At 46.7% G+C, this 26,181-nt stretch overlaps 1 protein-coding gene across 1 annotated transcript in view; it reads left to right on the plus strand.

Annotated features, from left to right (window-relative positions):
* The window catches only part of PLXNA4 (plexin A4), a 507,966-nt gene that overhangs the window by 46,544 nt on the left and 435,241 nt on the right, over positions 1-26,181 (plus strand). Inside the window, exon 3 of the mRNA XM_036400402.2 lies at positions 7,567-7,749. Coding sequence (XP_036256295.1) covers positions 7,567-7,749 — 183 coding nt within the window. The remainder of the gene's footprint in view (positions 1-7,566; positions 7,750-26,181) is intronic.

Consider the following 26,181-nt stretch of genomic DNA (forward strand, 5'->3'; position numbering starts at 1 on the left):
CACCCAGCTCTGCTGAGCAAAAGGCCTGAAGACTGAAGGAACCTGTTGCTCTCTGCAAGAAAGGCAGCCTCCTCTTCAGGAAATTGCAAATTTTATGATGTGGAGGAACATGGTGTGGACTGTTGGGGAGCCTCACACTCCCAGCAGAGCAGGAACATAAATGCAGGCATAAAAAGTCTGTACTCCATTAAGATTCTGCAGCACTCTGGAAACTTGACACCAGCCCTTGAACTGATGCTTAAACTCCAGACCTAAAAACCAAATGCCCTGTAGAAGTTCTAGTCAATTTGAGTAACTTTCCCTCTTGTTCTTTTGTTCCTGAGATGTGTCTGAACGAAAACCTCTCCAGCACAGTGGGTGCAATTTCTCTGTAATTGGTAAAGTTCCCGTAACTGTACTGTCATTTGTATATGGTGACATGTAATTGCACAGCAAGCACTGCTGTGGATGCACAAGTGAAAAGCAGTGTGCAATTAGAATGTGTTTCCAAATGCTGGCTCTTGATCTGCTCTATCACAGAGCACCCTGGGGGAACAGGGCTGGATATTTTTGGATGTCATCACACTCCAGACTGACCACTGACGAGGGGTGGGTTGGTGACCTGTGCTATCTTTGGTCGCTGCCTATCTCTTTGAACACAAAATTTTGAGATGCAGATGACAAAGATCTGCAACCAGGCAAACCTGCAGCCTTTTCCTGACCCAGGATAGGGAGTGTTGGAATCCTGGATGCTGAGAATTTTAAACTTTCTGTGCTGAAAGGCACTGACCCACAAGAGAACACTGCATTTGACCTGAGGTCGTGGAGAAGGCTTCCAAAATTGATTGATAGCTCTGGAATTATGGGTGTGGAGTTGGTTAGTTGTGTGATATCACAGGGTGGAAAACTTATAGTTTGGTATTTTAGAATATAGAAATAAATATGAAGCAAGATGGAGGTTTTAGGGCAGAGGCAGGTTGTTCTTCTTCACCTTCTTCTTCCTTCTTCTTTACCTTCTTCATCTTCTTCTTCCTTCTTCTTCACCTTCTTCCTTCTTCTCCATGAGTTTGGGTGCTGTTTTGTAATTGGACAGAAAAGTCCACATTGCAGGCTTCAGGTGATCAGTTATTGGGTTAAAAGGGAAAACAATCTAGGTTTCCTTTCTTAATTGGATAGTTTAGTCTTAAAAGACCTTGTACCAAGAGATTGTTGGCCATTTTGCGCCATGTTAATGAAAGGCTGCAGAATTCATGGTTGTGAGACTGCTTTAGTGATAAGAAATAATAAACACCTGAGTCTGAACATGAACTGCCATCCCAAGTGCCTTCAATCCAGACCCAGAGAAGCCAACAGGGGAGGGCAGTGACAGGCATCAAATGCCAGGAATGATGTGGCAGGAGGGGAAAGGCAGAGAGGGGCCCTGTCCATCCTGCACTGGGATTTCACACTCAGCCCAGCAGCAGGATGAAATGGGATGGTTCTGCTGAGCTTCTGTGGGGAGAAAGGGCAGGTGGACCAAAATCCACTGATTTCAAAGGAGGCAGGATGGCCAGAGCAGAGATACTGCAGGAGGGAGAGTTAATCCCAGTTTCAGGAATGCCAAGTACTAATGCCATGGGCAGGGCAAAGCAGCACCCAACCAGGAATTCACCTTGCACTCAAACATGCTCAAACCACCAAGAGAATGTGTGCAGGCAAACAGGAGCAGCACAATCCTTGGGTACCATCCTGCTGCTGCTGGAATTTAAATTCCTGTGATTTGCAGGGAGATGGTTTCCATTATTTCCAGCTCTGCTCTGTGGCGATTTATGGTTCACCCCTGCTGCAGGTGTCCTAGACCCTAAATTTCTAAGCTTGTGTCCCTTCAAATACCATGAAGTTCCTGCTGAGAGGTTTTTCTATGTCTTCCATCTCTCTAGATTTTTAAATATCTTATTGAGTGGACATGTGCCCACCTTCACCCTCATTCAGCTCTTGCAGCCAGGTGATGGAAAAGACCTTGGATGTCTCCTTGCAAAGACTCAAATGCCTGTAACTGTTGATTTCTTACTGCTGCTGGCTGCCTGGCCCTGCTGGCAGCACAGACATCTATTAATGTGTGTTCCCTCCATCCTCTGCCTCAGCCAAGCCTGAGATAACAGGAGAGAGGAGCCAAGTACCTGCCACCACATGAAGACAGGGCTGTTAGGTATTAGCTGTAAATCAAAGGCAAGACTTGGCCACTGGGACAGCCTTTATCCCTGGTGAGTCTGTGGAATTGCTTTGGAGCCTGCTGAGATATCTGGGAAAAAAAGGCTCCAGTGCTTTGATTGAGGAGGAAGGTTCTGCTGGAGTGAAAGCAAGGAAGAGTGAGGCGTGGCTAATCCTTTATCAAGGCTCTTCCCCAAATGTGGATTAGGCTGTGTTTGATTATCAGGGGCTGTTTCAGAGGCAAACAGTGAAAGTAGATGTTTAAGGGACAACTGGTGTATTATGAGCACTGTTTGCCCCTGTCCCCTGATATTTGGTGCTTCTGCCACTCCTGTAGTGCCAGCACAGCTCATTCCTGTTGGGAATGAGATGAGGACAGGCACGGAGGTGATGGAATCAAATCTCCAACCCTTCTGCTGAATTTGGGGGTTTTGGGGGCTCAGTCAATCCCTCCAGGACTGAGCCAGCACCAGCCTTGTAAAGCCATCCTCTCCAGGAGGGCTTGGATGTGTTAATTATTTATTTGATAAGTTTAATCCTGGAGGAGGCGAAACTCCTGCCAGAATCCTGTAAATCAGGGCCATTCTTTTGCACATCCTTCCTGTTTCAGTGGTGACTGTGACACTTGGCCATGGAGTCAGGGCTGCAGGTAGTTGGTGACACAGGCAGAGGTGGCAGGAGCAGAGCACAACCAGGTAGAGAGGCAGCTGGTGGGACTGGGGAGGGCATTTCTACCCTGGGAGCTGCCAGTCCATCTCAGATGAAGATATTTTGGATATGCAGACCACCTGTGCTTCTGAGTTTCCTTGGGGCAGGGTGGTGGTGAGAAATATTCCCTCATTTGCTAGTGGGAATTCAGCATGGAATGATGAAGTGGTTGATCCCAGCCCAGCATTCCAACTGCAGGGCCCCCATTCCCTTCCAAGTTACCTCTGGCTGTGACTTTCTGGGTTGGATTTTAACTGCCCAGGATGTGAGAATTGCTGATATCATTCCCACCTCTTTTAGACCTTCCCTTTGCCTCTCCCTGCTATCCCAGCCACCGCTAGAAGTGAATTCCTGCCCTCACCTCCCCCTTCATTCTGCAAAGTCGTTAACGTGAAATTGCCAGGCAGAGAAGCTCCAGAGAGTTTAACGTGGCTACTTTATATTGCTGCTAGGAGTGTCTGGAATTGAAAATAAACCTGTGCTTGCAACTCCTGACCCTTTCATCATAAATCCAAACTTCCTTATGTGTCTGTCTTTGCTGCAGAGGATGACTGTATTTCTGTATTTCTGGCTCTACAAAGGCCTGTGTGCAGCTGAGAGCCACAGCTGTGCAGGAGCTGGGTGCTGTTTATTTGGAGGGTTTTGCTTGCTGGCATTTTTTTTTTTTTTTTGGCAGATGATCCCCCAGAGGAAATAACCCAAATATCTTCAATGAAAATAGTTTTCGTGTGGCTTGCTGGCCTTGCTCCTGTTCCTGGGGGAGGGCTGTCCACATGGCAAACCAGCAATGCTCTGATTGCTTCTCTGGCACCCAACCAGCAGCACACAGAGTTCTAGAATTGTTTGGGTTGCAAGTGACCTAAAGACCATCAAATTCCACCCCCTACCAGTGGGCAGAGACACCTTCACCTCTCCCAAGTTGCTCCAAGCATTGTCCAACTTAGTCTTGGGCACTCCCAGGGATCCAGGGGCAGCCACAACTTCTCTGTTCCAAGGCCTCCCCACCCTCACCATAAACAATTTCTTCTTTAAACCTAGTGTGACTTTACCTTCTTAAAAATAAAAAAAAATCTGCCCCTCTATTTCTGTGTAAGTCCTTCTTATAAGGATGAGTTCTCCTATCAGTAATGTCAGAGGAAAAAAGATGAAATAAATAAGGCTTAAATTTAATTTTGTGTCTGTGTGAGATTATCAGCCCCATTAAGGGCAGGTCTGAGTTCAGCTGGAGTCCAATCAGGTGCAGGAGGAACTACCCAGTGGCAATTAGATTAATGAAACCTCAACAGGTTGGAGACAAATCAGCCACAGGTGTTTGTGTTTAATGCTGTGATTTTGGGGGCTGTGTCCTCCCAGGCTCCTGCCTGGATTGGGAGGGTCTGGATGGAGTAGAAAGGCAGCTAGAGGAGGCTGTGGGTCCTTTCTGGTCTCTGCTTCAGTGGAAGGGTTGGTTTTGGCTGTACTCCTCTGACTGTGCCAGCTCTGCTGTATTCATCTCATTTCACCGTTTGTCTGAGTAATTTTCTCTGGTTTGGGATGGAGCTTTGCACCCTGCACCTTGGGTAAGAAGTCTGCTGGCACTATGAAGCTTTTCATTGTCTTGGTGGTGAAGAAAGCTGTCTTGTTTTCCTTGGAAACTTTCTTCCCTTTCCCCTCTTTCTGCTGTTTGGGATTTTCCTGCTTTCAGCCTGAGGTGATTCTTTCCAGCTTGTCAGAGTGAGCACTTAGGCAGCTTGATCATACCCCTGAAACACAAATTGTGCTCATCTCTGAGCTTAAGGGTTTCTGGGCAAATTGGGCCTGACTTGGAGGCCTGGACTCTTGGATCTTACGTCCACAGGATAATTCAGCTTGGAGGGACATCAAGGGGCCACACAGTTGGGCTGAGGGCATTGAAGTTTGGGGCCGATTTTTGTGGGTGGAAACTTTTGGGGGCCGATTTTTGTGGGTGGAAACTTTTGGGGGCCGATTTTTGTGGGTGGAGACTTTTGGGGGCCGATTTTTGTGGGTGGAGACTTTTGGGGGCCGATTTTTGTGGGTGGAGACTTTTGGGGGCCGATTTTTGTGGGTGGAAACTTTTGGGGGCCGATTTTTGTGGGTGGAAACTTTTGGGGGCCGATTTTTGTGGGTGGAAACTTTGGGGGCCGAGGGGATCACCTGGAGTAGTTTTGTGGCCACCTGGATCTGTTGGAAGGTGCATTTCCAGTTTGGTTGGGTGGTTCCTTCTCTGGCACACCTCCTTTCCCTGCTGATTATGGATTTCCTCGTACTGAAGCTGGGTTGCAGATTTATCTTGGACTTGTTGCTGTCATTTTGGACTAGCAGCATCCTGCCTGCTGCTGCTGGAGGCTGCTGATCTGCTCCCTAATTGCTCTTTTAGCTCTGCTAAAAAGGGCAGTCCACAAACACTAATGACTCCTGCAGGCCAGAGCTCAGGCTAGCTGATCCTTCCTAATGGCCCTTTGAATTCCTCCTAGGTTTTATGTATTTATAAACACATTTAGGACGCATTATTCTTCTATTCAGCAAAGCCATCTGTAATTATTGCCCGTAATTGCTGGGTGAGGATAAAATGAATCAACTATCAGGCTTTTACTGCTGTTGAACTCAAGCAGGGACCATCACTTTTTTTAGCTGTGTTTCCAGGAAGATGTGAGCTCAAAGAAAATTGTCATGGTCCTTTAGTTCTGATATATCAAAACTAGGCAACCTTCCTGTACACTTAATTATCGCTTCTCTAGGCCTTAGCAAAACATTTTAAGTGTTGAAATCTGTGAGTGACTTCAGAGAAGTTAACAAACTCCAACTGCTCTGACAGTTTGTGCTGGGGTATTTGGAGTTTTATTTGATTTATTCTGTGGAGATCTGTGACCTGTATTAGCTTCACCTGCCTTGATGGTGCCTGAAGGTGGAAGAGCTGGCAGTGCCACGTTCCTGCTGTGTTTCTGGAACTCCCTGAAGCCCAAGGAAACGGCCCTTAGGGACAACTGGACATGACATTAATTTAAGTGAAGGGATCCCAGTGGAGCATCCGTGTGGTGAAAATGCTGCTGAGTTCAAATGCGGTGGGTGTTGGAGCTCAGGCAGCAGTATTGATGGACAGGGGTTTTCCTCTGGTTGTTGGGAGTTCATGGGTATCTCCAAAAAAAAAAAAAAGCTGGAAGTTCCCCGTGGTAGCTGTGGAAACTTCCCTTCTCTCCAAAGAGCTTCAGGGGTTTACAGCATCCCAGTTAAATCCCAGAACGGTTTGGGTTGGAAGGCACCTTAAAGGAAGGAAAGATGGACGTTAATGTGCTTACAAACAATTCGATGGGTGAGGGGTCTTTAGGAGGAATGGGTGTTAATGTCTTTGAAATGGGCCTCAATGTCTGTACCAACCACAAAACCCGGGAATTTGGGAATTTTAGTTACGGTTTGAACTCCTGAACTTTAGGGTTGGACAAATGGGTCCGGGTAAAGTCTGTGGCACTTCTGGATGGTAGATTCCCTGAAGGCAGACTGCCAAAACTGCTGAGTTTTGGGGGAAATGATAGGTTCAAGGGGGGATATGTGGGAGGTGGATTGGGAAGGCTGCACCTTCCTGGTAATGGGGAAAGGAAGAGGGTGAGTTTAGGATAAAAGGAGGCTGTGTCCTCTGAAACCTAGAGAGTGAAACCCCATGGGGGTATGCCCCAGTGGGCTCTCTCTCCATTTATTCCAATAAAATTGCAGAAATCCTCTGTCTCTTTTATGGACACTTGCATTTCACAGAATGGTTTTCTCCACACTATGGGCAGGAACACCTTCACCTATCCCAGGTTGCTCCAAGCCCTGTCCAACCTGGCCTTGGACACTTCCAGGGGCAGCCACAGCTTCTCTGGACCATGTGTGCCAGGACCTCACTACCCTCACAGCCAACAACTTCTCCCCATCTAATGCTGCTCTCTGGCAGTTTGAAGCAATTGCCTCTTGTCCTGTCCCTTCATCCCTTGTCCCAAGTTCTGCTCCAGCTCTCTTGGAGCCCCCTGAGGTACTGGAAAGGGCTTTAAGTTCAGGATATTTGATTCTCTCCCTTCTGCAGATTTGGCCTGGGCTGACCATCTCTTTCTTGGACAATGCCTGGACACTCCTCGGAGGACGATAATTTCCAAAGATTGTAACATAAGCAACTTTGCTGAGTTCAGAATTAGGAGAGGAGTGGTTATTTAGGCTTTGTAGATGTGATCCTTAGTGTTGGATCCTGGGTCTAGAGGACAGGTCAGGGTCTATTTTATTATTTGCCAGTGCAGATTTAGCTTAGTATTTCTTAGTCTGGATCTACAGGAATGGTGTACTCTTTTTTTTTTTCTTTTTTTTTTTTTTTGACAGAACTTAGGGATGTTTAAGACATTTTCAGCAGAGTTTCACTTGATTGGTGAGTCTTGACTGGTAAAACTGACTGGTACAGCAGTAGGAAAAAGGCTTAATGTAATGTATCCTGCTGGGCTGTCATTCAAGAGAACCAACTTTCCAGTTCTCCTTCTGGCTGTAACTCATTGTGTAACTTCAGAGAGTTTTTTTTTTTCCTTTTTTCCACCTCTTTCTCCAGTCCTCCTTGATTTTTGTCAGCCTGCATAAATTACAGGCATGTAACGCAACAGATGGATACTTCCCAAATGGCTGAAAAATTGGTGACTTCAGCTGTTTACCCCCTTTTTCTTTCTTCCTTTGCAGCTGTTAACAATTGATGACAATTTCTGTGGCCTGGATATGAATGCCCCCTTGGGAGTATCATCCATGGTGCGAGGGCTCCCCATTTTCACCGAGGATGGGGACAGGATGACCTCGGTGATTGCCTACGTCTACAAGAACCACTCCCTGGCTTTTGTGGGCACCAAGAGTGGGAAGCTCAAAAAGGTAAGACCTACATGGCCCTCTAACTCAGATTTTCATGTTTTTATGGTGATTTAAGTGTTGCGTCGAGCACGAGCGCGGTCCTTGTCCTAAGGTGCTCCTATTTTGAGGATAAAAAATGGTTTGGTTGGCAAAAAAACTGGTTTTCACCCTCAAGGGATAAAGATGATCTGAGAAAGGATAAAATCCTCATTCCAAGTGGTTATTCATCAGGAAATTAATGCTTCAGAAGTCAAACCACAGTTGCAGATGGACGTGATGTGATTTGCATCCAACAGAATTTTTGGTGTTCAGACCGTCTCTAATTGAGTCATTGATCACAGGGTGTCTGTGCATACTGGAGAAAATCAGACTGGGGCTGAAGTTTGGGAAACAGGATCCATGCCCTGGAGATCTTTCTTCAGAGCAGCGTGACTGGGTTGTGATCTCACCACGAGCCCAGCACGGGATCAGCGGCCGCCCCGCTGACATCAGGCTGGGGTTTGTGCTGAAGGAAGAGGGTTTGCTTCAAAGGAAAGCTGTGTTCTGAGCCATAATGAGCTTTGTGTTTATGGCTGGTGCCACACAAACAGAATGAAGAGTGTGTTTGTGCTCCTCTTTGGGCGTTCTCACTGAAGTGTGGCCATTGCATGGCTGGGGTTTGCCTCGTGAAGCCCCCAGAGAGGCTGGGGAGGTGGAATCCTCCACCTGTGGCTTTCCCAAGGAAAGAAGAGTTGTTGGAAGTGGACCAATGATGGGCACTGGCTCCATTTCAGCCCCTCTGTGCCAGTCTGACAGTGTTGGTCTGAATGTTCAGCCCAGGAGTGTTGTAAGACATTGCCTGTGTGAGGAGATGGTGGCTTGGCCATGATCATGGAGATGGGGGAGAAGCTGGGAAGGGAGGTTGGCCAGAGCCTGGTGATGTTTTAGGATGTTGTTTCCTCTTTAAATCCCTTCTGTGAGTGAAGACTTCCAAGATGGGGCAAATAAGGTGATGTGAAAAGATGACCCACTGTGGCTTGTGGGGAGTAAAGGGAGTTGTTTGCACACAGATGCTTAAGGATAATCTGGAATCTCTGGTTTTTTTTCCTCTACCTGTTTCTTCACTTGAAAAGCAAATCTGGGCTGTAAATTCAGATGGCATTTCCCCCATGCTGAGGGAGGAATGGGATCCTGCCCACTGGCAAATGTCTCTGGCTTTGCTCGAAGCAGAGGAAAGACTGCTCGTGCTTTTGTAAAGAAAATATGGTAGTTTTTTTTATTATTATTCAGGCATGTGAAAAAGGAGCCAAATGGTTTTAAAAAATGGTCATAATAAAAATAATCTCCTCCCCTGGCTAATTAGCTTTTGCTTCCCTGTCATGTGTGATATCATAACAAACTGTTCAGTTCTCCAGTCAGTCTCTTGGAGGGAGGGAAATGGGGCAGCTGAGATCTGAATGGTAAATATCAAAAATACCTAAACTCTTAATGACTGCTCTCCCTGCACTCACAAGCTTTTGGTTGGGGGTTTTTTTTGGCTTCAGGAGAAGAAAACTCAGCCACAGCTCTGTCTTTGCCTTTGCAGGTCTCACTGCAGAGTCCAAGATCTGATTCCTTTTTCCTTTTTAATAGGGGAAAATAGGAGAGAAAGCTTTCTGTGCTTTATGGAGTGTGGTGGGGAGCGGGGACAGCCTTATAGGGTAAAGAATGAGCAGAGGAGAGCAGAAGTGGCTGGTGTAACTTGAGAAAGGGAATAAAATTAAGCTTTTTCCTAACATGCTGAATATTCTACTTGTGGTAGTTCCTACTTTGGGTGAGTTGGAACAGGGCTGGAGCCTTGGGCTGAGATTTGCTCAGGTGAATGAACTTCCCCCAAAGAGGCAGAACACAAAGCAGAATGAGGCTCCCCCTAACCATGTGTGATTGTTTTGGACCAGTTGATCCAGACTCCTGGAAACCTTTAGGTCCAGCCCAATCTTTGCTGTGTCTACTGCAATCCCTGACTCTGCTCCTCACATTGTCCCCCTCCAGTGCTCCTAAGGGTGTCTGACTCTGGGACAGCAACCTGTCACCTCCTCTGGGTAGTTTGGCACTCAGGAATTTCCCTTGATGCCCCTTGGCCCTGGCCATGGCCCTTTGGATGCTTTGTTTTCCACCTTGGCTCATCAATCAGGTGCTGCCAGTAAAATGCTGCATTGGGATTGCAGCTCCAGCATAATATCCATTATTTCAGCACAAAGTTTGTTTTCTGTTCAAAAACACTGGTAAACTGGAGTAAGCCTTGTAGGATTAGATGAAACTCCTGGACATATCCCAGAAGCTGGGATTTCTTTTTTTTTTTTTTTTTTTTTTTTTTTGTGTGCTGTTGGCTCCTACCAGGCATGTCACACTCTACTGCTTCTCCTGGTGCAGTGCAGCTCCTCGGTCAAGCTGCAGTGGAATTTTTGGGATGGCATGAAAGAAGAGTTCTGAGATCATCCCCAAGATAGCAGGATTTATTCTGTGCTTGGAAGACTCACTGCAAGTCATTACAAGATGCTTTTGGAGAAACTTTGCTGCCTTTTTTTTCCCTGCAGTTTCAGTATTTTCCTCTCTGTGTGTGGTTTTTTTTTATGTATGAAAGTGGCAGACTGTGTATCAGATTTTGATTTATGTGATCCATGAATGCTCTGCAAAATACCCACAGTCATAAAGCAATATCTGTTAGTTGATATACAAATGTCACATGTGTCAAAGGAATTTATCCAGTGGCACACACAACTGAAGGAAAATATTGTGCTTTACAGGAACATATCATTAAAATGAATACTAGCAGAGTATCAGGAGTCTGCCCATGTAACCAAGACAACAAAGAGGAAAAGAAAAGGAAAAACCAAGATAGAGATAGGGTAGGGAAAGTGTGAGTGAAACCGAATGACACGCTTGGCCCCAGCTATTTCACTGCCCCAGGCAAAATACATTCTGCAACTCCTGCTCATTCACAAAGCTCCCTGTGCAGTCCATCAGGAAGGAACAGAATAATGTGCTGGAGAAATATTCCCTCCAATTCTGCTGCCTTGTCCACGGCACAGCCCTATTGTATTTGTGGGGTTCTCAGACGAGGAGGGAATGCTGAATCTGACTCCATGTTCTCAGAAGGCTCATTTATTATTTTATGATACTATATTATAGTAAAGAATACTAAACTATACTAAAGAATACAGAAAGGATACTTACAGAAGGCTAAAAAGATAATAATGAAAACTCCTGGATCTCTCCAGAGTCCTGACACAGCTTGGCCCTGATTGGCCAAAGAGTGAAAACAACTCCCAGCAGAATCCAATGGAATTATCACCTCTGGGTTAACAATCTCCAAACACATTCCACATGTGAGCACAACACAGGAGAAGCAAATGAGATAAGAATTGTTTCCCTTTTCTCAGAGGCTTCCCAGGAGAAGAATCCTGGGCGAAGGGATTTTTTCAGAGAATGTGAATGTGACACAGCTCAGCCCTGCAGAATGAAGAAATAAATAGGATAAAAATGAAGAGCTGTGGAAAAGGAAAAATTCTCCTTGTTCATATAAAAACTGTTGTCCTTGCATTAAAGGTTTCATGGGGTTCTTGAAGATGGAGAAGGGGTGGCCCAGGGAGGAGAAGTTCAGTCCTTTGCTCTGCCAGGAACTTCTGGTGTGTCTCCACATCTCATTTTCTCTTCTACAAATGGCAGGGAATGTTTTCCTTGCTGGAGAAAATGAATAGATTAAGTGCTGTGAGGTGTGTGATCCATTCATTCTCAGCAAGGAAAACATTCCTTAATTCAACAGATCAGGTGGGATGGAAAACCAGCTCCTGACCCACTCGTGGCATTGTTTAGTGAGAAATATTTAATCTTGCTGTGCTTTAGTTAGAACCCAGTGTCTGATTTCCTCCTGTGCTGGCTGTCCCATGTGTCTGTACCACTTTGGTGGTGAGTGTTCCCTCAGTTTAGTGCGATCCAGGGATCCTGATGGGCTTCCTTGGCTGCAAACCCCTCTGCACCCTGGGGAATGCTTCAGGCAAAACCCGTGGCTTAAATGCAGTTGGCAACCCTGGAGTTTTTAGTGATTTCTTCCAGGAGATGCAAAAAGAAACCTGAGTTTAGCAAATGTCTGGTTTGTCTCCCTGCAAACAGCACAGGAGCTATTCCTGGCATTGTTCTCCCTACAAACCACTCTGCCGTAAAACAACCAGGTGCCAAAATTCCCTGGCTTTTTATTTTCCTTTGCTCACTCTCTCATTCACACTTGGCTCTTCAGTGGCAGGAGAAAAGCAGGGATGTACCCATGGGCTTGGTTTGGAATTTTCCTGGTGCCACTTATACCTGGCATCACTAAGAGAGTGTAGCAGTATTCCATATTCCTTGTATTCCTTCCCCAGGCATTTAATTTATGAGTCACTACTTCTGTAGAGATCATTTCCAGTCAAAGAAACACAACTTAGCTGCAATAATTCTGTGTGGAGATGCAGGTGTAAAGGGAGAGTTGAGCTTACAAAAATGTCAGCCTGGGAATAGCCCCAGGAATTGCATTTCTCACAAAAAAAAAAAAAAAAGATCTGGTCTATTTTGAAATGTTTATTTGATAATGGAGTAATAGAAATTTTCATTTATTTGAAACTTCCCTGTAAGAAATTGTTTGGTTTCTTTTTATTCCATCCAAATATTTCACTCAAAGCCTTTTCTATGCTGAATTCCTTGCAGAGAGAGAACTATAACTTAAAAACCAACACTTTCACTCTGCGGGCTGTATTTAATTTTTCATCAAATCCAATCAGTTTGTGGTCTTTGAAGGATTTTTAGATGTGGAATGTCATGTGGGGTGAAGGTTTTCTTTTGGATCCAACAGCTCTGAAATCTGGCCAGCACTTGCAACCAGGTATCAACTCTGTCTAGGAGAACATCCCCAGTTCCATGGTTATCCATCCTCTGGATAACCCTGAGCCCTTGGGACTCTGCTTTCCTTGGATCCAGAGACACCACAGGGAGAATTTAAAATCAGAGAGCTCGGATTTGCAGTTCTCATTTTGGCCCCTCTCACTGTGGTGTTGGGGAAGTGCTAAGTTGTGACTGGAAGTGTTCAAGGCCAGGTTGGATGACGAGGTCTCTCGTGTGGAGATGACCCCAAGGTGTTGGAAAGTCTCTTTTTCCCAGTCCCAAGATGAAGACAGGATTCCTTGGCTCTAGTTCTCAGGGTTGTTTATTTTCTCTTATCTATGACATTCTTTCTCTGACCTGCTGAGATCTGTCCAGCAGGTTGGGTTGTGGCACAGTCCCTGCCCTTGGGGTAGTGTTGGCTTTTTATACTAAGAACTGCCTGTACTTTATTTACAATAATTTTCCAATACCTATCACCTATGTTAGACAGTCTGGCTCTATTCTAAACCAATCCAGAAGTGTCACCATCACAGCAGAAGATGGAGGACAAGAAGGAGAAGGACAGGGCATGCCCAGATTCCTCCATCTTGCCTCCTGAACCCCCATTTTAAATCCCCAAAATTCTACTTTTTCACCCTGTGACAAATTCACTATCATTCTACTCAAACCCTTGTGGCTTGTAAATCCTCACACAAAGTTGATAATGGTTTCCATGGGCTAAAATCAAAGGCACAGGTATTTTTGACTCCATGCCAGGGTCTCGAGTCCTCCAGGACAGTCAGAGCAATGTCCTGGGTTCTGACAGTTGGATGTGGCTTGGAGCAGCCTGACAGAGTGGAAGGTGTCCCTGGCCATGGAATTGGTGTCCCAGTTCCAGCCAGGGGGTTGGGATTTACCTCCCATCTGAGGAGGGGGCAGCTCTGGGATTTCCATGCTTGGAATGTCAGTGATAGCTGTAGGCACAGCCACAGATCCCCACTGCTCCTCCAGGCCAGAGGGGGTTTCTGAATACACACAAAACAAGAAGCCCTGCTCAGTTTGGATGCTCCCTGGAGGGAATTCTGCAGCTGACAGCTCTGTGTGAATGCCAGCAGGGAAACTCAGCTCCCTTCTCCTTCCCTCTGCTGCCTTTAAAGACTTGGGGATCTTTTGAATTTTATTTTTTTTTCCCCCAGCTGTTTGGCAGGTGGACTTGACTGCTCTGAAAATGTGCTGGAGAGGCTCTGGCTCCTGCTGGGAAGATGGTTTCTGCAAGAGGGGCTGGTTCACCCAGGCCTTTCCTCACAGCTTCCTGAGCCAGCAGGAGTCCAGGTGCTTCACTGACTGGTGATGGAGTGATGCTGGTTCCTGTCAGAATTTGATGTTTGTAGTTGTCTGTGCTCTACCTTGATGTGCAGCCCCTCTTTGAGAGGTTGGTGCCAGCTTAGACACCTGGAAATTAGTTAATTTTTCTGGCTGAAGCACTCAAAGTTGTGGTTTTGGTAGCTGTGGTGAACTCAGCACTTGGTACTTGTGCTGGGTGAAAGGGGTGGTGGGAAGTTGTTGGTTTCTCTGGGTCTGGATTGAAGGCACTTGAGATGGCAGTTCATGTTGGGACTCAGGTGTTTATTATTTCTTATCAGTAAAACAGCATCAGTACTGTGAGTTCAGCAGCTTTTCATTAGAAGGCACAAAATGGCCAACAATCTCTTGGTACAAGGGCTTTTAAGACTAAACTATCCAATTAAGAACTTACATCTAGATTATTTCACTTTTAACCCAATAACTGATCCCACAGAGCCCACAATGGGGACTTTTCTGCCACCCAAACCCATGAAGAAGGAGGAAGAAGAAGCATGAAGAAGAAACCCAGGACAGCACCCTGTGCCCTCCATCTTGCTTCCATCCACAACATACTAAAAATCCCCAAACCTAAATTTCTCACCAAGTGATACACCTACACTGCTCTCTATAATCTATTTCACCCTTTTGTGGATTCCAGTCTATCTTGAAGTCTGGGAAACTTTCTCAGGAATGAGGGTCAAAGTCAGTGCTGCCCTGGGGGTCAGGGCACCCCAGAGCAGACACAGAAATATTCCCAGTGCCCTGGGTTTCCACAGGAATCAATGTGGACATTGGGCAGTGGCACAATTTCTCCTGGGTCATGCAATAATCATTGTCTAGTGATCCTAAAGTCCTCAAACATCACCTAAACATGAATAGACTCTGTTTCCATGGGTGAAATCAAAGATGCAGGATATGCAAATATGTTGCCAGTAGATGGAGGGAAGGTGATCACCTTGGGCTCAATTGCCAGGCCACATCCAGATGCTGCCCCCAGTTTTAGGCTACTCAGAGCAAAAGCTTTGTTGACAACCAGAACAGGTTCAGGAAACTGGTCAAGAGTTTGGCCAGGAGCTGGAGAATCTTCCTTGAGAGGAGGGGAAGAGAGGAATGAGCTTATTCAGGCTGGGATGAGAAAATGTGGAGGGACCAGGTTACAGCATTGCCATGCCAACAGGGAGGTTATTGAGGACTTGGAGACAAGTTCTTCATGTTGGTGAGTGAGGAGAGGATCTGGAACAGCAGCCATAAGTTGGCATGAAAAAATTCCAATTGGACACCAGGTAAAGCTTTTGTCTATGAGGACCTTGAAGAAGCAGCTCCTGTTCTTGGAGACTTTCAAGGCCAGAAGGGACAGAACAACCTGGTCTAATCTCCAGCAGAACCTGCTTTGAACAAGAGGCTGGGTTAGATCTTGGGTCTCTAGCTGCTCAGAATGACCCCAAGATGTGTTAGAAAGTCTCTTTTCCCAGCCCAGCAGTCAAAGAAGGAGTCAGGGATCTTCATTTCTTGGTCTCAAGGTTGTTCATTGTTTCTTATCTATAAAATTCTTTCTCCTGTCAAGCCAAGGTTTGCTCAGCAAGACAGTCAGAGGCACTCTGCCTGCTCTGGGGTAGGGTTATGTCTTTATACTAAAAACTACCTGTACAATATTTACAATAACTTCCCAATAACTATCACCTATGTTAGACAGTGACCAATCCAAAAGTGCCACCATCACAGCAGAAGATGGAGGCCAAGAAGAAGAAGGAGAAAGGCTGGACATGCCCAGATTTCTCCATCTTGCTCCCTGAACCCCCATTCTAAAAACTTCAAAAATCTATTTTTCACCCCATGATAAGTTCACTATTATTCTACTCAAACCTTTGTGGCCTGTAATTCTTCATATAACGTTGGTAATTGTTTTTTCCAAGGGCTAAATCAAAGGCACAGGGGTCTTGAGCTCTGTGCCAAGGTCTCTGAGCCCCCTGACAGGGTCTCGAGCCCTCCAGGGCAGCCAAAGGAATTTCTGGGTTCTGATGTTAGAGACCCTGTGAGGTCCCTTCCAGCCTGGGTTACCCTGTGATCCATCCTCTGCCCTAAATCCACACCAGAGGGGCTCTGTCCAGGCTCTGCTGCTGAGCTGGTGCAGCCAGCACTTGTTTGAAGCACCCTCTAAGGTATTTCCATCACTGCAGGTGGCTGCTTTGCCTCTCACGTCCCTCATTTCCCTCATTTCCGTTGCTCTGGGACTTCCAGCTACAACTTCTCCACGTCTCACACTGCAGCTTGTTGCAGTGTAATACTGCAGGAGGAAAACTCCTTTTTTTTTCTTTCTTTTTTTTTTTTTCCATGTGACATGAAGGCTGCTGTTCCTGGGAAGAACTGTAGCCTGCTTTTTGGCAGAGAGCAATTAATTTTCCATGTCTCTCCTTCGAGTACCCCTCTCTGCTTTCTGACTACTCAGCAATCTCCGTGCTGGTGTGCAGGGTTTGGCTGAGCTGTGCTTTCGCTGGGTGCTTTTCCTACATGTGTTGAGTGCTGCTCTTTTTTTATTTTTATTTTTTTTTGGATATTCTGGTTTAGCTGTGACTCAGAGTCTTGTCAGAGATGGAATCTTGTGATCATGCAGCAAGATTTGCAAATAACTGTCTAATCCCTCCAAATTCTACACCAGCAGTTCTGCACTGTGTGTTTTTGCTCCCAGCTCCAGGAGATAGAGCAGGCTCCAGTGAGCCCAGGGGAGGCAGCAGGCCGTGCCTTCACCTCTTCAAACCCTTCCTTTAAATGCAGCCTGCATTTGACAGCTTTGCAGAGCTGGGTTTCGCCTCAGAGGGGTGTTGAGAGGCAGGGGGATGTTAGTGACAAAAGCAAACAGGAGGGGACAGGTAACAGTGTCCTGCTGCCGGTTCCTTGCTGGAATCCATGGGTCCTGCAGCCTCCTGGGGGGACAGCTGGCTGTGTCGCCTGCCCTGTGGTGGTGGCAGGTGATGTTCTGCATTGTGTCAGCAGCTCTGTGCGGTGTCAGGCTGCAGAGCCAATGGAAATCGTGCAGGGGTGGGATACAAGGAAAAGCAAATCCATTCCCATGTCCCTCTGGTCCATTTGCTTCTCTTTGTCCCTTTGTTCTCAGGGAAATGCTGTGGCTGGGACATCAGGCGATCAGCTTTGGTCTTCACCTGCTCCTTCTGCTCTCCAGCCTCCAGAGAGGCTGTTGAGCTCTCCATGCACTCCAGTGAATTCCCAGATGGGTGCCCAGCCAAAAAGGCTCTTGTGATGCCTTCCTCCTCTCTAGCCCCTTCCTTTTTGCCTGGGATAATGACTTTTCAGGGAGCCCTTGAAGTGCCTCTTGCATCTGCCTTTGATTTGAATGCCTCTTGCCTGCTGACCCTTCTTAAGGGAAGTCGGCTTAAGTGTGGTTCTCCTAATTAGTTTTGCTTTAATTTAATCTTTTGAAATCATTTTATCAAAAAGAGGAAACCTTCTCCCCACTCCCTTATTTTATCGGCCTGTTTTCGTGCACGGTCTCTGGGTTTATTTCTCTGTTTCCCTTGTCTCTAGATAGGACATCATTTGCATATTTGATTAAGCTCCATATGTTATCAGGGAGCCAGTTGAAAGAAGAGCAAGTCCCTGATAAGGTGCTGTGCATCCATCTCTCCTTTTCACTTTGCATGTGGTTGTAGCAAGATGATCTTTTTAAGAAGTGGTCCTGATGATTTTTTTTGGGTGATTCTTCACATTGTCTAAATTTTTGTCTGGACTCCTCACTAAGTAGTTAGTGCTAGGAAAGCATTGAAGCTTTAGAAAATGGATGTAGTTCATTGAAATGCCATCTTTCTACAAACCCTTTGCAGAAGACCCCAAATGAGCCTGGATGCTGATCACTGGCCCTTGGCTGCTCGTTTTTCACTGTCCTCCACTCCATCCTCCTCACCACCCTGCTGCTGTATCTGTGCCCAAAATCAGCTCCTCTGGCCAGATGTCTGATCTCTGCCTCAGCTGCTGGTGGGGGGAATGCAGACAGCACAGTTTGACAGCTCCTGACCTTAGGAAGGGATGGGCAGAGGAGAGGAGCTGGGCACTGTTAGGGATGTGAACCTGGCAGTGAGATCCAGGTTCAGTTTTGCAGATTCACAGAATCACAGAATGACCAGGTTGGGAGAGACCTTCAAGCCCATGGAGTCCAGCCCAGCCCCAAGAGCGCAGCCAGCCCCTGGCACCCAGTCTGAGGTACATCCACAGGGTGCTGTGTGCTAAAACTGAATCTCCCCGATCAAACAGGACATAGACTTGCAAACAGAGGTGGAGGAGACTCCAGATTTGTTTAGGAACCTGTTTTTTTCCACATTTGCTGAGGACACCTATGTGAACAAAACACTCCATCCTCTGGAAGCTTTGTGGTTTGGCAACACCAGCTGAGCTCTCTGGGCCTGTGACTGCCTGTGGGACCTGCCATGGTGCCAGGAAAAGCATTGCACAGAATGCACAGAATGACCAGGTTGGAGAGACCTTCAAGGCCATGGAGTCCAGCCCAGCCCCTGGCACCCAGTGCCACATCCAGGCTGTCAAACACACCCAGGGCTGGGGACTGCACCACCTCCCCGGGCAGCCATTGCAGAACTTTATTCCCCTTGCTGGAAAAGCTTTTTCCTGCTCTCCAGCCTGATTTCCCTTGGCACAGCTCGAGGCTGTGTGCTCTGGCTGTGTCAGTGCTGCTGGAGAAAGAGCCCAAGGGCAGCTGAGCACAGGCACCTTTCAGGAGCTGCAGAGAGCGATGGGGGCAGCCCTGAGTCTCCTTTGCTGCAGGCTGAGCACCCCCAGCTCCCTCAGGGGCTCCTCTCAGCGTTTGTGTTCCCAGCCCCTCACCTCTTGCTCAATGGCAAGTGGAATATGAACTAATTATGTCCTGGAGGGCATCAGGCACAGCTTTGCTGGGTGGTGGAGGGAAGGGGTTGTCCTGCCTTGCTCCCACTCTGAGTCCTGTGTGCAATTTTGGATGCCGCTGTATAAGAAGATAATTATAAAGCCATTAGTGTCCAAAGGAGGGCAATGAAGATGGGGAAAAGCCATTTGAGGAGTTTCTGAGGTCACTTGGTTTGCTCAGCATGGAGAGGAGGAGTCTGAGGGAGACCTCATTGCAGTCTGCAGCTTCCCCCTGAGGGGCAGGGACTGCTCTCCTCTCTGTGACCAGGGACAGGACCCAAAGGAACACCTGGAGCTGTGTCAGGGATGGTTTAGTTTGGAGATTGGGGGAAGTTCTCCCCCAGAGGGTGATGGGGCACTGAACAGGCTCCCCAAGCAATGGGCACATTCCACATTCCTCTGTCTATGACCAGGGACAGGACCCAAAGGAACATCTGGAGCTGTGTCAGGTTTAGCTTGGAGATCAAGGAAAAGTTCTTCCCCCAGAGGGTGGTTGGGCACTGAGCAGGCTCCCCAAGCAATGGGCACATTCCCAAGGCTCCCAGAGGTCCAGGAGCACTTGGACAATGCTCTTGGGCATGCACAGGATGGGATTTTAGAGTGTCTTGAGCAGGACTGGAAGATCCTTGTGTGGGTCCATTCCAACAGAGGATATTCTGTGGTTCTCTGAAGCTCTTTGCAGGATCCCGTTGTGCCTGTGGGGAATGTTCTGCACAGAAATTTTGTGTCCCCACTCTTCCCGTTGACTCTGCTTTGTTGAGTCTCAGCTGGGCTATTTCCTGCAGGTAGCTGCTGCACTCTGGGCTGACACCTTCTCCCAGGTGCTGGAAATCACTGCTGTGCAGGCAGCAGGGCTGGAGGGGCTGAAAACAGAACAGCCACGGATGCACAATTCTGAAATGTATTTTGTACAAATATGTGTAAGAATGCAAAAAAATCTCTTTAAGTAAACACATGCCTTGCAGCTTTTGTTCTCTGAGTATTGCACTATGAAAACAATTTGCCTTAAGCTGCTCTCCCAGCCCACCCCAAGGAACCCTCTAATTTGAGAGCAGCTGTGGGATGCCCCTGAGGAAATACGGGGGAATGAGCATTTAACAGTCATTTTCTCCTCCTTTCTGCTGATGTTCCAGCTGGAGGATGCTTTGTTTGGGTTGTGACCCATAATTAGGCATTTGTGGTGGTGATCAGAGTCCAACTCCTGGCCTGGCAAAGGCAGGGCGAGTTCATAGCAAACAAAAGTAGTGTAATTAGTTGTGTTGGAGCTGGAGAAGGGACCACAGCTTGGAAAAAGAGCTTTTCCCTCAAATGACAACGAAGTGTAGGAACCAGAGGTTTGATTTACGAGCCAGCTTTTAATTAGAGGGCAAAAAGGAATGTGCCTCTCTTTGTTAGGATAAGCAGCAATGGGCTGGGGATGGTTTGAAGATCTCTCTCCACATCTCCCCTGCACATACCCCATGTCCTGATCAGTGCAGAGGTTGTGAACCCCTGAGAGGGAACTTCAGTGCCACCAGCACATCCAGGAGTTGTGAGTGCTGCTGGTGGGGCTTGAGAAATACAAGCAGGAATAAAATAAAATAAAATCCCCCTTGCTCCTTTCCAACTTGAGCCCTCCCCTCATGCTTCTTTCATTTTGGTTTAAGGACTCTGGATCTGTCGTGTCCTATTCTGTGGTGGCAGCCTGGCTGGAGAGAGCTCAGGCTCTGGTGGATTGCTGGGGGTTGGACTGGTGTGTGAGGAGTTGTGCTGGTTTTGGAGACAAGCCTTGATGGATTGCTTGTCTGTGAGGAGTTGTGCTGGTGTTTGCAGGCAAGCTTTGCTGGATTGCTGTTGTGCAAGGGGTTCTGCTGGTGTTTGGAGGCAAGTTTTGATGGATTGCTGGTTGTTGGGCTGGTGTGTGAGGTTGGTTGTGCTGGTTTTTGGAGGCAAGCCTGGATAGATTGCTTGTCTGCGAGGAGTTGTGCTGGTTTTTGGAGGCAAGCTTTGCTGGATTGCTGGTGTGTGAGGAGTTGAGCTGGTTTTTGGAGGCAAGTTTGATGGATTTCTGGTTGTTGGACTGGTATGTGAGGAGTTGTGCTGGTTTTTGGAGGAAAGTTGATGGATTTCTGGCGTGTGAGGAGTTGTGCTGGTTTTGGAGGCAAGTTTGATGGATTTCTGGTTGTTGGACTGGTATGTGAGGAGTTGTGCTGGTTTTTGGAGGCCCCAGCCCACCTGGTGTCTGTGGGAGTGAAGATGTGCTGCTCTGTGGGACTCAGGGATCTGTTCCTGCTTGTTCTGACACTTGTCTTTTTGTTTTGCTTTGGGTTTTTTTTTTCCTTTAACCTCCCAAACCCTGCTGATGACCTCTCACCTCTCCTAAATGAAACCATATGGAAGAGCTGCAGGTTCCTGGCCCTCTTTGGAATTAGGAAGGCTTTGATTGCTGGGTGAGGGGTGTAGAAATATGGACTGAAGGCCAGACCAGGGCAGTCCATCAAAGATGAGATTTGCCAAGTCCCCCTGGGATGCTGTGCCCAGGGTGACCCAAAATAATCTGCCCGGCTGTGACAGCAGCAGCTAAACCTATAGACCTGCCTGTAACCTGGTGGTGTCAAATCTAGGTTGATGTCAATGACTTTTTTCTCATTATTTGACTCTAATTTCTTGGATTGGTTCATCCTGGCCAATGTCACTATGGCACCATGGATGGTCTTTCCTCCTCTAAACTAAAAGAGGCATTGAATTATAAAGAGTTGGAGTGATATTTGAATTCAAAACACTCCCAAAAAAAAGGTTTGCCAGCTGGGTTGGTGTCCACACTTGACTAGAGATGGCAGGACAGTGTTTGTGGAGATACCCCTTAATCCATGGAACATCACCCCTGAGAGCTGTTCGCCAGGAGGCACCAAGCTGGGATCCCCCTTGGAGCAGCCAGGCTGGAAGTGTGTGCTGGAATCCACTGGAACAGTCCAAGGCTCTAAAGAGAGATGGTTTGGGACCCCAGGGGGGGTGCCAAGAGAAGCCAAGTCTATGTCACTGTCATATTTTCTGGAAAAATCCCTTTGCCCAGGATTCTTCTCCTGGGAAGCTGAGAAGCCTCAGAGAAAAAGGAAAACAATATTATCTGATTTGCTTCTCCTGTGTTTTGCTGCTTTGGAATGTGGTTGGAGATTGTTTATCCAACAGGTGATTGTTTCATTGGATTCATGTGAATTGTTTTGACTCATTGGCCAATCAGAGCCAAGCTGCATCAGGACTCTGGAAAGAGTCAGGAGTTTTCATTATTATCTTTTAAGCCTTCTGTCTGTATCCTTTCTGTATTCTTTACTATAGTTTAGTTTAGTATTCTTTAATATAATACAGTATCATAAAATAATAAATTGGCCTTCTGAGAGCATGGAGTCAGATTCAGCATTCCTTCCTGCCATGGGGCACCCTGCAAATACAATAAAGTTTGGAGAGGAAAGCTGGGAGCAAGTTCCTCTGTGGGTTTGAGCTCTGGTTGCACTCTGTCGCGCTGAACGTGTTCTGCTGGTGATTCCCAGGGCTGGGTCACTCTGGATAACAAAGCAGCAACTCCTGGGGGGTTCTGGTGGCTTTGGGAAGCTCTGCTGAGGGTTGTTTTTGCAGCTGATGTGGTGCATTGGCCGAGGAGCCCAGCACGCTCCATCTGTGGCACCCTGGCCGCTGTGCTGGCATCCCACCCTGCTGAGATCCTCATGGATGAGCTCTGGAGTCATCCTCCCGACTTCTTGTAATTTTATTAATTATTTTAAAATTGAAGCTGGCAATAAATTCCAGTGATGTCAGAGGAAAAAGGTTATCACTGAGACTAGCAGAATTCATCATATGAATTTTTCAAGACCCCTCCTGATGAAATCTAATTAAACACCACCACTGGCACTGTGCACATCTCCCTGTGTTTGTCATGTGGCTGATCAGGGCTGGGTTACCAGGGGGAGTTTATGGCTTGTGATATCTGCTGGGGTGGATGTGGTTTCACACAGCACAGGCACTTTGATCTTTTCCCCCCCACTGCTCACAGATTTCTGTGGGTTTTTCTCGGGTTTCCCATGCCACTGATTGATCTCCTCGGGCTCTAAGGGAAGGGGTTGAGGACAGAGAGACAACCTGAGTGACAAGGACACTTCTCCTGCCCTTCTGGGAAGAGGTGGGACCCTGGCACCCTGTTAGCTTGGAGTGTCTCTTACAATGAGAAGAACTCATTTTGTTGTTTTCTTATGGAACGGAGCAACATTTTACAAGAAATAAATAAACCCAACCCAAATGCAGCCCCGTGCCAAATCAAAACTGATTGCTTCTCCCTCCTCTCTCTTTCAATACAACAAACAAGCTGTGAAAGTTGTGTGGTCTATGAAACAACCACTTATGGTTATTTGACCTCCTCCCCTCCCTTTCCCTCCTTTCTTTTTTATTTTTATTTAATTAGTTCTCTTCTCAGTAGATATTTCTACTGTGAGATAGAAAAGTCAAAATGTTTTGATGCTTTCAAGCCCCTTCTCCCCCTGCAATGATGTAAATTAATTCCCCAAATCCCACCTAAATTCTGAATTTTTAGCTAATTTTTCTATTAATGGAGAGAGAGAGGGAAAAAAAAAAAGAATGTTTGCAAATTTGTATGTCTGTTTTCCTTGCACGTCTGTCTTAGTCTGCAATATGTGGAGAGGTGGGAGATCTTATGAGACTGCTGCCTTTAGTCTCTTTGTTAAACTTCTTCTGCCAGGTTAGCATTTTTGTCTGCTTGGAAGCTGGAGGATTGAACTCACCTGGGAGCTCCAGTAGTGAAATAAATTATCATAATAGAGCAGGAAAAGAATATATTTTAAGATGGTGAGCAGTGCAGGACTGCCCTGGTGTATTACATCTGTTCATGTAGAGATGTAAGATGTGGCTTTGGCTTTGGGGCACACGGCTGGGATATTCTTGTTTTGAGGGGAGGGGGCTGAAGAGATGCAGCTAAATATAACATAAATACAGTCCCAAACACATCCTGACACTGATAGCAACTATAATAGCAAGCTAAAGCTGAGAATTGATTGTTAATTCTTTATTTTTAAGCCAACCTCTTAAGAGTTTTTAGAGGAATCTGGTTCTTCTTAGGGGACTGGCAGAGAGATGGAGGGCAGGAGATCGGAAGATCTGTTGTAATTAATATTCCAATGCTCTGCCTTAACAAATTGTCAGCACAATGGGTGGAAAGTGCAGGTGCAGGGCTGTTCATCAGGGTGTTTTATGCCCTTCTGTTAAAAAAGGATTAAGCTTTAGCTTGAACCAGGGTACCTGGCAAGGGGGATCTGAGCTCAACCCCTTCAGAAAAGCTCAGAGCAACAGGAGCTGAACACCCCCAAAGTCATTACACAGATTCTGTCATTTTTTGTTAACCAACATTGGTGTTCTGTGGGGTTATTTTTCCCCCTGGGGTTTTCACCTTGCTCATTTTGCAGCCCCTGCCCCTGTGGTGAAGCCTTTGTGCTGCTTCCTTCCCTGTTAAGGAAATCTCAGGCTCTTCCCTCTGCAAGCCCTGCCTGACATTGCCATGGCAGTGCTGCCCTTCTCTTCACTGCTAGGAAAGATGAGATCACTGGCACTAAATATATCCCTTGTCCATGCCAGGGATGCTCTAGCAGACTCTGCAGTGACTTATTTTCTATGTTTTGTCAATTCTCTGTGGCAGGTGATTTCATTAACTGCTCTTTGATTTGTCTTGCTTTTTGTTCTTTTCACTCTCCTGATGGAAAGGTGCTGGTGGCCACCTTGAAGTTCCTCCCTCCAGCTCAGCCTTGTCACCTGGTTCCCAAATTTACTTCTCTGTTTTTATTTTTTAAATAAAAATAAGCTGCAAAATGTGGAATTGGAGCCAAACTGCCCAAAAGTTCCCTCTCAGGGTTTCAGGCTGTGGTGGGATCTGCTTCCAGTTATGTTCCATGGGTGATCTCTGGATGATCTCAGGCTTGTCTGTCTGCTCTCCCTGTTTATGCTGTAGTTATTAAGATGAAGAGTGGGGTGGGAAGATGATGTTTGGGGCAGGACTGAGTTCCTCCTTTACAATATCTGGGCTGGGGATGGTGTCTTAGCAAGGTTTTCCCCATATACATTCACTGGGACCGTCAGTGTGTGCTCCTTGTGGATCACCCTCACATCTGTAGTGTTTTATGAGCAGTGTGACCCCCCAGCTCTGCTGTTCTGTCATCTATCCCCTTTCTTCCACTAATCACCTTGCCTCAATGTCCTTTCAACTTGCTTTTTAGGATATTGCAGTTCTCCCTCCTCCATGCCCTCTGTTCCTTACCCATAAGGAGCTTCCTTCAAGCCCCCACAATATTTTACTGCTGGGGTGACCCTTTGGCTCTGATAACCTTTGATGTCCATCTACAGTTTGATCAGACTAAAATATAAGAATCCTGAACTCACTTCCTGCTTTTCTACTGACTTTCATGGACCTAGCTTTTGGAGAGTGGGGTTTCAGCTCATTAAATGGGGAAATCTCCATTCCCAGGAAGTTCTGTCAGCTTCCTTCCCACTCCAAGGAGAGAAATCAGACCTTTCAGCACACAGCTCATCTCATTCTGTAAGAGAATGAAACTGCCTTAAGCAGGGCAGGTGAATTATGTCCAAAAAGGTTCTTTTCCTCTCCATTAGAGCTTAGGAGAGCTGAGGACAACTTGTTCAGATGTGCTTATCCCTTATTTCACTGTTCCCTGGCTGTAAGTGACAGTAATGGTGTTTCTCTGCTTTGATAAGGGTCTCATCAACAGTTGGTGGCTGTGAGGTGCTCCGACATTATGATAATAGAAAACCTCAGTGCAGGCTTATTTTTTGCAGGGTTTTCCTGCTGGAAATTTGATTAACATGTTCAGATGGGGCCAAATTTTTTGGTCCTTCATGTTTTCTTCATTCTACTGCAGGTGGAATTTAACCTTTTCTGTGAAGGTCAGGGTCTCTTATCTGAGGCAGGCAAAGAATATAGAGGAGGTGGCTCAAGAGTAGGGACACTGGGCTGCAACTTCAACCCAGGTGATTTAGGAGGAAAAAGGGGCTGGAACAGACCCGGCACATCAGCACCCCCTAATCCATGGTTTCCTTTTGATGTCCTCACAAACTCTCCCTAAACTGCTAAAAGCTGAGGGAAAAACCTTTAGTCTTGTTTAAAAGGGAAAGGAAGCCTGCAGGATTTATGGCACCTGCAGTGAGCAGGGGCACTGCCAGTGAGTCCAGGGAGGAGGCTGGGGTCTCCTTGGGATCACACATCTGATACTCACAGGTGAGTTTTGCTGCACTGATAGCTCAGGTTTTAGCTTTTCTATTTTTCACATTCTGTGCTGCTTTAGTGTGTGGGTCTGAGCTCCATAT

This window comes from Molothrus ater, chromosome 5, assembly GCF_012460135.2.
Source record: "Molothrus ater isolate BHLD 08-10-18 breed brown headed cowbird chromosome 5, BPBGC_Mater_1.1, whole genome shotgun sequence".
Taxonomy (NCBI): Eukaryota; Metazoa; Chordata; class Aves; order Passeriformes; family Icteridae; genus Molothrus; species Molothrus ater.